We start from the raw sequence: 11,132 nt of genomic DNA on the forward strand, positions 1-11,132 counted from the left end.
CGGGGGGGTGGAGGTCAGAAAGTTGCTGCTGGGTGGCGCACGAAAACCGTTTGACTTGACAAATGGACTGTCTATTGTTCGTCACCACATCTAAAAAGCATCTTTTGTCCTGAAGGTTTACGTCATTTCCATATAAAACAGGTTCAAGTTATTTCACAACTACAAACAAAAAATGCATTACTACTTCCACCTTTTTTTGGTCTTAACTTACTGCTGCACGGAAACAAAAACAGTTTGACATTTGCATACTTAAATATAAACCAAAGTGAATTTAAGGCGGCTATTTCAGGTGGTTTAATCCTATTGGGACTACCAGGTAAAGCTCAGCAGTCAAAAATAGCCGGTTGCAGTTACGGGAACTGGCGACATCTACAGGAAGTAACACAAAACACACTTCAGATTACCTCAATGACTAAGTATTTCAAGTTTATTGTCTAAAATACATGTGGACACACACCATAATTGATAAATATACAACACAGACACAAAAAAACATTAAAAACCAGGCTACGTATGGATAAAATAATGCAGTTGTCAGTTTAATTGTCTTAAAATGACTCCATCCACTCTTCCTTCTTTTCACCTGAAGTTTACAATGTGCTCAGGAACTCTTTCACCTAAAAACACAACAGAGGGGCTGTTACTATCATCACATGCAATAAGTTTTTCTTTCATGATACAGCTGTTGCACTGTGTGTGAGCTCCTGCCCGTGCATAAGCAGCGATTCAGGCTTTATTTAGGGGTGTGTAAATGTGTCAGTATCAGAGAGATCGCACTATTTTAATTCTAATACTATGATGTAAGAATAGATTCAAAACCTTCAAGTACGTAAGTACAAATTATAGTGTCCTTTAGGACTTCTTTCTCCAGATAAATGTGCAGTTTTAAGATTATTCTACATAATTATTCTAATTATATCAAAGTTGTGATTTTTATCTCTTCAAATTGGCAGGTTTATATGTTCACAATAATACGACAAAGTGCTGGAGAAACAGAACAAATTTGCTGTTCTCACAAGGCCAGTAGTGTGTGAATGGGAAACACTGTGAAGTGTTTATGGTACCAATAAAAAAAGAAAAGTGCTATTTAAGGGCAGGTCCTTTATATGGAAGCAAGATGTCCTTTCCATTTCAAATGAAAGACCTCATATGCATCACTTTCTGTCCACTAAAGCCCTAAAACTTATTTTAAACCTGTAAAATTTAGTTAGTTTTCTTGACACTCACCTTCTCAAGCATGTTGGCACTTTTGATATCGTCTCCTTTAAAATCTTCATTTACGTCTATGGTCAGAACTGGCACATTGTTGAGATACTCATACTCCATGCTGTTGGGAACATGGCATGCTGGTGTTTAACTGCATATTTATTGTAACTGAAGGAATTATTATTATTTGATTTATTTCCTTAAAGGAGATGGAATCATAAGGATATGTGCACATGACATGATGGACCAAAAGAAACAGCTGACTTCTGGCCACAGGCATCACATGCATGACGTGTATCTGAGCCTTATTTTCCCCCCTGGCTTTTTACATGAATGGGGTCTTATTCCGGATACAAATACATTGGTTGTTCTCACATAAATGCATAAGGTTTCCTCATGCAAACATGCCATAACAGTCTGTGTGTGTGTGTGTGTATGCTCACGTCATGGTCTTGTGCTGCAGCCAGCTCTCATGCTTAAAGTGGAGCTTTTCCAGGTACTCCAGTGGGATGTCCTGCTCTTCCTCTCTGCCTCGCAGGTGTAATCTCTCTAAACATTTCTACATACAGGAAAAAAAAGGATTTTATTGACTTTTTTAAATAATGATCATCTCTATACTCCAGCAAAAACATTTCATTTAGAAGTCATTGAATAACAGTGAAAGAAGCTGGGGAAGAAAACCTCTGGTGAAGCTCTGAGGTAGAGGATACCGTCTAGCTCAATGTGCTTGCCAAACTGGTTATGTAGCCAGCCATGCCAATCCTGGTAGATAGACCATTCAGTCTCATTCAGGCATTCACTCTCATATAGGTTGGCTGCAAAAATATACCTGAAGGCATGAGAAGTAGAGGGGAAGGAAATTAGCATCTGGCACACTAATGCTTTCAGTATTAAAAGTCTGTGTATAAAGGTTTGTAATCAGAGTTCTGGTTACCTGTCACTGTAGATTGAGCGCTCAAAGAACTGGACTGGATTCTCAGCCTCTTGGAGCTTCCCATTGGCCGATCGTATCTGAGCACGCACCCGGCTGATGCAGGCATAGCTCTGGAAAGTGTAGGACCACCTCTCTGGCTTCTCGTACATCATCTGCAAAACATTTCCACCGCTCCTCTGAGATGTGGTCAGCTCCTAGGACAGCAGATTTAAAACATTTGCTGAAATGTCTCTACTACAGCAGGAAATAAAGGTCATGATTAACTGACTTCTTAAAATGTTAAGGGTATGTTATATGCATGTAAAAACAGTAAGACTGCATTTATACAAGGAGATGATAAAATTAGATTTCTGGAGGATTAGCTATCCCAGCAGGCCTTGGAGCAGCTGGGAATCACTGATTAGGAGCTGGTAGAACAGAGAGACAAAGACACCTGGGCATCTCAGCTCACCCTGTTGCTATGACAACTCAGATGGACTGAGCAGTTTAAGGGATGTATTCATGCTTTTTAAGAACCCACACACATCACATTTAGTTGTAACTACTACTACATTATTGCTATTTTTAAGGTCTGCATATTGTCTTTCTATGTATTCTGTGTCATTTAAGATCATTTAAAATTCAAACTTTCAAAAAGAAATACAACAAAAAAGGCCCAGCAGAGGGCGCCTGACCAATCTACAGTAGAACTGTGGCAGCCTAGGAGCCTTGTTAGAGGACTCCTGAAGGGTGCAGCTGCCTCTGTGCTATCATTTTACACCGCAACCATACCATTGTGTGCACATTTTATACCAACATTTTTTTACCAACATCTCCTTTTGGACACCTTTGACATAAAATAAATAAATCATTATGTTTAATCACTAATCTTTGTGTTGCACTGTGTTTAATCAATACAATGCAGCATTACATCAGTTGTTGGGAATTTTTGGTTGTCACCGATTCATGTTCATGTTCATGTGGGACCGTCTGTTGCCCTGGGTGTGTGCTGGTGGTTTAGCAGTAACCAGTGCAGATATATGGGCAGATGGCAGCTGCACTCTAAATACAGATGCAGGCTCTCCCAGTTGGCTTAACGTGTCCCCTCTGCATGTTCACTGAGTGACCAAGATCCCTTATCTGTTTAACAGTACATCTCTTAAAACGTATCAAAATACCTTAAACTGGCAACATGATGGTGTGCTCCCTGTTTAAAATGTGTCTATATGGACAATAAAATGCAGCATTACTGTGTGTTAATACCTCAAACTCACTGCCTGTTGTTTGGACATTGCACCACCTGGCGATTGGCTCTGGTACCACTTCCCAGTCCGCGCTCTCTTGCTCCAAAAGGCGCACAAAGGTAGACTTGCCCGACGCTGGATACGGAAGACAAACAAACCTTACTTTACCCATATGTTATGAAGACACCTGTAGGCTACACGTGTGACGTATATAGGTAGATACATGCCGTGATACTTTATTACTACGACAGAGTGGTAGTAGAATGGGAATTGGCGGTAAAAAGAAGTGAATCGATTATGCGTAATTCTCCGCGTAAAGATACCCACACTTTTACGCACAGGTACCCATAACAACCAACTGTCATTCACCTAAGGGGAAAAGCGTTTAAGCCATTTATTAAGCTACGTGAATTTAATATTTCTTAGTATGCAGTACTCACCGATGTTTCCCTCGATTGAAATCCGCTTTATTCTCTTCTCCATGGAGTCGTTCATTGGGTCCGATGGGCATCGTCTCTTCGGAGTGACAGGCATCTTCAGTAAAATATATAAGTATTCCTGACTGATTGATTAAAGCGGGCGCTGCTGCAGCTTCTGCAGGAGAGGCTCTCTGTTGTTTAAAGTTTGGCGGTAACAAACGTCAGGTTCCTGCGGAAGTTGCAGGCTTGTCCCTGCCCAGGAAGCAGCAGCTGGTGATCACGTGTCTCCATTCATCCGCGCAAAGCCGACATAAACATGTTTACTCCATTAAAATGTGTTTGTGTGTGAGCCGGATCATTGTTATTAACAGAAGGGTTGTACTTTAAATGAGATCAAAATATGTTGTATTTTAATCATATCAATATGTGTTCATCTTGTGTAAAGTTTAATCTGAAACAGGACATGGTTTATTCAAAAGTACTTATATTTAAAATCAGAAAAGCCCTGGCAGCAGACAATGCATGCAAACAACAGGATGATAATTCTCAATATTTAGTAATATAAAATTAATCAATTGATTAAAACTGAAAATGCATTTTTTTTCCTTAAATGCTTTGTACAAAAGCAAAAAAAGTTATTTTTTTTCTTCGAACTGTACCTTTTTTTGTCTCTGGCTGTACAGTGAAAACACACTTCATTCAAAGAGTCAAGACCACCTTTATTTGCCTTGTAAATAGCATAAATCAATTCAGTAGCATTGGAAACCCCCTATACTGAGCTATTATTTACAAACATTTCATCAATTCTTACAGTTAAGGAGGAAAAAACTGTAGGCAATAGGCTGTTCATTAGGATGAGATGCTTTCAGGATGACCGATTTTCTATTACATTTTTCAGATATCTGGTGAGCAGTAACATTCATAATAGTTAGCAAAGGAAGAGAGTGGGGGGAAAAAAGATATAGAACAATTCAAACAAATATCCAAATGGGGAAGGAGAAGCAGCCTCTAATATGACTTAACGCATTTGTTTAACCAAAAGCTACCACTCCATGCTCAAAGACAGGTCTAACCCTCAGTATTTACATGTGTGCATTGAAGTATTACACCTCTCTTGACAAATTTCAGATACAAAATGTTCATGTCACTGTTTAAGCTGACAGGAGAAGCAACTCTAATTTTAATCATACACCCAAATTTAAGAACTATAAAGAAAGGTAATAAAGTATGAATAAGCCAACCGTTAACCCCTTTAGTGTCAATTATTGCATAGTAAACTACACTTTGAGACTGGGGGAAGGGTACATGCATCTGTTGTCTGAGGCACAGCAACAAACCATACAAAAAGCAGAAGAATTCTCACTTGTGCCTTACAGCAGATTTTCGGAGGAGCCATTCAACATTCATTTGGGGAAATATGAAGGAGGAATCTGATTAGTCACATGGTACGGCTTCCTCACAAAGCACAGTCTATGCAGAATAAACATTCAGGCAAGAGAGGTCAGGAAAACGTTCAAAGTGCTTTATGGCTAGTGAGATATAACAAGGGATGCAGAATGATCCGATTCAAAATGCTTGTACACAGGTTTCCATGTCTAGATGCGGGTAGTTATACAATTTAAGGTTTTAGATCCCTCGCAAATGTTTCCTAAAATGTGTTTCTACTTAAAGGTTTTTTGGGGGAAAACTAGTACACAGGAACATGTTACTAGATAATGCTAAAAGTTTTAGCTCCTGTTTAGTCCCTGCTACAACATGACAATATTCTAGCCTGACTTCTAAGTCCTTCAACACATTCATTTATCAAACCTGCACAGAACACTAGGCGAAGGGACCTCCTAACTAAATAAAGTATGATTTTAAAGTATGAGAAGGGTGATTGATAAGTGTGGGGGTTATGGTAGAAACAAGTCGGCTTTACATCTTTTGTTACATACATGAGCAGTTCTGTCGAATTTCTGTTGAAAATCACAAGTGAGCATTACCCTTTCTGGAGTCATGAAGGAAAGGAGATTTTAAATCATCCAAAACCAACTTTAATCACCTGATTTTACACCCTCAGACTACAGCACTCTTTCAAAAGATGAGCTGAGTGGTTAAACAATAAAGGTTTCCTAAAACTGACTCAATGTACTTCAAGCCACACACTTATCATTCACCCATCCAACAATACAAATAGAAAATGGGTGTAAGAAGACAATTTTTAAAAACTTAAAAGGGAGGTGGTGCGCAAATTTTTAATGTTGTGTCAATGGTATATGGCCTTTAACTTCAGACAGTTCTCACTGTTCATATAGGGCAACTATGAGCCATGCTAGGCACTTAGGATTCTTTCGTTTAAGCTATTACAGATGTGAACAGTTTCAAACCAAGTCCCAGCTTACTTCATTGTAGTTACATGAATAAAATAACTATTCAATTTCTGCAAACACCACCCTTTGCTTACACACCATTCTCCCCTGTAAGTGACTCTATGAGCATTAAAATGCCTAGTGTTTCCATAAATCCAAGAACCTGTGCAATCTATTAGAAAACTAATAAACATAATTATGTCTATATTATTCTAAATGTAAGCCATGACTGAATACTGGGGATTTTATTTTTCCATACAGCTAAAACCTCTTTTCTCTAATGTTAATCTGCGGCTTCAATTAAGCGTGTAATCCCTGATAGCATTAGTCCTGGTGCCTTAAACCTATCAAGACCCCTTCTTCTTCCTGGCCTTATTAAAAACATTTCCCCAAATGGAAATATAGTATATACTGCATACATACAGCCAGGGTGGGAGTGGGTATCTGTGCAAAAACTAGAAGAACAATAAAATAAGAGATACATCGCTGTTTATCTATCCTTAGTTGTCAGTTTTTCAATCAGCTCCTGTAGTGGGACCAGCTCTTTTCTGTCAATCAGGTTGAACTCCTAGAAAAAAAAAAGCGGATTCAAATGTAGGCACGAGCCACTGTACGCTACATCTTTAATTGTGACAAAATGTCAACACTGTTTACCTGAACAAAAAAGATGAAGTGTTTGAACGACGTGTTGAGGTGGGCCTCCTCTTGCAGCTGCATCACAGAGTCAAAGTGCTGGTGGTAGATGTGAGCGTACACCCTGAACAGGCGCTTCAGAATGGTCTTTGCCACAGACATAAAGTTACGCTTAAAGGGGACACCTTAGTAGGAGCAAGACAAAAAAAATTATTAGATAATTATAATATAGATAAAGTCAGTGGTCACAATCAACACTTGAAACCTTCCAAACAAGCAGCTATCTTTCAAACTTAAGCCTAGACAAGAACTACAGTGTGTTCTCTGAGACTCAAAATGTCTTCATAGGCAGGCCACAGCATGATTTCAGTGCAAACATGAAATCATGACATCAACATGCTAACAATGGGTCAAGTATTCATCTGCAGGGAGGAGAACCATGCTCTGTACACTTCAGGTGTGTTATGCAATTCACTGATCAGCAGTGTACACAGCACAGAAGCCTGGTGGAGAGCTGCACAGGGAGCCACCTACAGTACAACGCAACATCTATTATTCATTAAAAGCTAGTGACTGACAAGTTAGGGGGTTTCCAATTATAGGTGCTGCCAGTAGCTGGTCATCCTCACACAAATGTTTATATTCCAGGAGTGTTCATTATTTGCAGATTTGAAACATCCAAATAAAGAAAATATAATATATATATAATATAATATAAAATAAAGAAAAAGTAGTGTATATTCCATCATACCACACTGGAAAGTATTGTGTTCCATGTTATCCAGCTCTCAGAACACTCATATCTAGATGATGGCAGAACACTTTAGCACATTCATATATAGATCTACTGATCTCAGGAAATGTCAGGAAATGTGCAAGACTGGTCAGACTGCTGCAACATTACACATGTAATATTTCCATTCTACTACCGGTAGTTTAAAGCATAATATTATTTTGCATTTTAATTTTACAGTTAAGAGACCACTAAATGATCCAACACTGGCAAAAGTGAGGACTAAGAGAAACCAGATGGTGAATCCTACCAATCTTTGAAGGGAAAAGTGTCTCATCATCAAGCTGGTCTTGCACCCAGGTCATGAGGTAATCGATGTACTTGGGAGCGGAGCATTTGATGGGCTTCTTGATGTTAGTTCCGTCAGCCCAATGGTACTCATATCTACAGGAAACACAAGGGCAGGGTTTGGTTATTTGGACTATGTTGAACAAGTGTGCTTCATTTGGCAAAGCCGACTCCCAAATTAGTCTTCTCAGACCAACAACAGTGAATAAACACTTACTTAGGACCAGCAGACATGACTGGACAGCTTTCCTCTGTACAGAAGTCTGTAATGGTCCCATACAGCATGTTTATCTGGTTGAAGAAATCCACAGCTGTGGAAAAACAAATAAAAAAAAGAACAGATTTACAATAAAATGTGTATGAAACCTGATACAGTGTATGCTAGCACCAATAGCCAGCACCTCGTTTTCCCACCCACGGCCCATTATTGGCCCATCCATCTTCACTGCTCAAGTGTATCTGGCATAAACTGTAATATCACACATCTATTCCAGTTAGCTTTGGCTTTCTATCACTTGAGGACATACTTTTTAAGCATTGGCAGCATTAGAGCTTGGCGTTTATAATCTCACCAAAATAAATTCATATTGAGCAGCTGACATAGCATACATGTTGTGACCACAGTTGGCTGGGAGAGTTAAATTGACAGGTGTCACAGCATGACAGATCTTCCTCTGGCCAAGTCTGTACCAGTCAGACAGCAGTGCTACATGACTAACAAGAAATATTCAAGTGATATTGCTCAGCCTATATAAATTAAACAAACCGAACCTGATGGTTTATCACTGATTAAAACCCTTCTAGTTTTATTGTAGCTGAGGACCATTATACGCTCAAACCCACTTCGCACCCACCCTCAAAACAGATGAAATGAACCAAGAGAGATCATGTGAAGAGTCACTAAAATTTAGGGGGTGGGAGAAGTCATTATTTCATTTATTTACTTCCCTTTATTGTGCAACTTAAAGCAGCTTGTGCAATGCTGACCAGGAGGATACAATTACGACAGTGCCACAGATGTGGTTCTGTTGCACAGTGAATACATTACCAGAAAACATATATATATATATATATATATATATGGATAATTAATAAATAAATAATCTTTGAAATGCTGGGACACTGAACACTGCATTCAAATTTAGCTTCTACTACCATTCAGCCAAGAAACAGTGAAAAGAGTCTCACTGCACAGACAATCAGGTCTGTTTAACATTCACAGTAGTTTGTTCAACATGAATACACATGGTCTTTAGAGGGAAAGCCAAGATCTTACACAGTGATAGTTCACTCCCAAATGATTCACAATGTGGACTCATTGCGATTTCAGGAATAAGACTAATGAGACAAAAAGGGTGACAGATAGAAAGATAGAAAGGCCTGTGAAGGTAAAGTCCAAACTAAATGACAAAGGGAGTATCAAAAGAGGGAGGGAAAAGGGTAAACACAGTGCTTACTGTTAACTGCGACCCATTCATTCAAGTCTTCGCCCTCGGGCAGCATGACGGCCATGCGCAGGTTTCCACTTCCCAGCGTAGCCTCTGCATGTTTCAACAGCTCATACTGGTGAGATCCCTCCGGGATATTCTTCTTGGGCTTGAATGTTTTGGACGAGCGGTTTCCACTGTGAGTCAGATTTTCAAAGAGGAAGACAAATGGCATGATAAATGAGGAGATGGACAGATATGATGAGAAATCATGAGTTCACAGAAGCCCTAGGTGAGGGACTTTCCAAATAAAAAGTTATGATCTTTCCAAAAAAAAAAGAAAGATGAGAGATCTAGTTGGCTTGAATCAAAGCAAAGAGCAAGAACAGTGTGTCTCTCTGTGTATAATGAGGCCATTTGGAGAGGTGCTGCATTCAAAGCCTCTCATCAACCCATTAAACAAGAATTTTTGACTCATCACAGCACAGTGGGTTACACACAACAGCTTTTATTTAGAGCATCTGTAGCAACAAATCCTGTATTATCTGGAACTTGAAATACTCATAACTTTAAGTACAGGGTCGACAATGACCTCTACATATTTTAGATAATTACCTTAAAAATAATCAATTATAAATCATCTTCTGATGTTTAGATTATGTCTTTGGCCACCCTGTCTCATGCAGAACAGGAGAGGAATCAGAATAAATAAGACTATATCCATAAGGTTAAGTTACCTAATGAGCTGAGGACCTTAAACTGCAAATATTTCTGGGGATGTCCAGAAGGTTTTTAACCCGGCTCTTCCTTCTGATTACCTACAAATAGCTACATCCGCATCAGCGAAGCATTTCATGTTCCTCCACAGTCTGACTTCATTCATAGAGGCTTTTTTTAATGACCAAACTTAATCCTAATACACTGGCATAATATTGGGCCACTGGTGGTTGAATTCGATCACATCGTGGCTAGATTAGCTCATAGCATCAAAGTGTACACCAGCAAATATCCAGGCCAGACTGTGAACCTTACATAGTCAATTTCCTTAGAGCCCGCTATGAGTTTTGGAACCAATATGAAATAGATGTTGCTCTTACATTACAGCAAATTACATCTTAAGTTCTCACGATAAATTGATCAAAACACAATGCACAATGGGAATTATATAAAACATTCGGAGGTGATTACAGGAAGTAGACTTATCCCATAATATGCTAGCTAGCTTCCAGGCTGTGTAGCGCCGATGACATTAACAATATCTAAGGCTACATGGCAAAGCAGAAATTAGCATACAGCACACAGTTATAACTCACAAAAGAAAGCTCATGTTTCCCCGGCCAGCAGAACAATCCTCTCTTGGAAAATGGCTAACAAGACCAGACCAGGACAGACCAAAGGGGGTTGCTCCTCAAAACTCTTCGATCTCAAACGTCCTCGGTTCTTCTCACCGGTCCTCTTCTCTTTCACGGTGCTTGTGAACTATAGAAAAATAAATAGTACTATAACAGAAATAACTGAACACGAATAAAAAAACTAAATAGATCTATTTTATAGACACTGGTCCACTGACTGCTGCTCCGTACGCTGAGAGGCAGCAGCGTACTGAATGTAATGCTAACTTCTTCATTTGATGTTCAAGGCAGACCAGAGGCATTTTTGTCGTATGCTGCCGACTAGTGGAATAAAATACTCAGTGCTGCGCATTGACACAATAGGTGGATCATCTTATTGTTTACTTTCTCATAGTTTCTAAATATGTTTTTAGTGTTCTGTAATTCGTTCCCTTCGTTTTTCTTTCTTCGACAAGAAAGAAAGACAAAAAAACAAGAAGTAGTTCTTATTTAGGAGTGATATACAA

At 39.1% G+C, this 11,132-nt stretch overlaps 2 protein-coding genes across 2 annotated transcripts; both read right to left on the reverse strand.

Moving 5' to 3' along the window:
- Positions 1-405: 405 nt before the first annotated feature.
- On the reverse strand, positions 406-3,986 carry dck (deoxycytidine kinase). The gene is made up of 7 exons (XM_028418048.1): positions 3,804-3,986; positions 3,383-3,498; positions 2,141-2,334; positions 1,888-2,035; positions 1,650-1,765; positions 1,228-1,327; positions 406-617 (listed from the first exon to the last, which is right to left on the reverse strand). The coding sequence occupies exons 1-7, from the start codon at positions 3,895-3,897 to the stop codon at positions 591-593; spliced, it is 795 nt and encodes a 264-aa protein (XP_028273849.1). The 5' UTR covers positions 3,898-3,986; the 3' UTR covers positions 406-590.
- Positions 3,987-5,290: 1,304 nt separating this feature from the next.
- On the reverse strand, positions 5,291-10,896 carry LOC114443878 (MOB kinase activator 1B). Its single transcript, XM_028418226.1, has 6 exons — positions 10,588-10,896; positions 9,305-9,471; positions 8,065-8,158; positions 7,810-7,943; positions 6,788-6,951; positions 5,291-6,701 (listed from the first exon to the last, which is right to left on the reverse strand). Exons 1-6 carry the CDS (start codon positions 10,599-10,601, stop codon positions 6,624-6,626), a joined length of 651 nt encoding a protein of 216 aa, XP_028274027.1. The 5' UTR covers positions 10,602-10,896; the 3' UTR covers positions 5,291-6,623.
- Between the last annotated feature and the right edge of the window lie 236 nt (positions 10,897-11,132).

Source organism: Parambassis ranga, chromosome 12, assembly GCF_900634625.1.
Source record: "Parambassis ranga chromosome 12, fParRan2.1, whole genome shotgun sequence".
Classification (NCBI taxonomy): domain Eukaryota; kingdom Metazoa; phylum Chordata; class Actinopteri; family Ambassidae; genus Parambassis; species Parambassis ranga.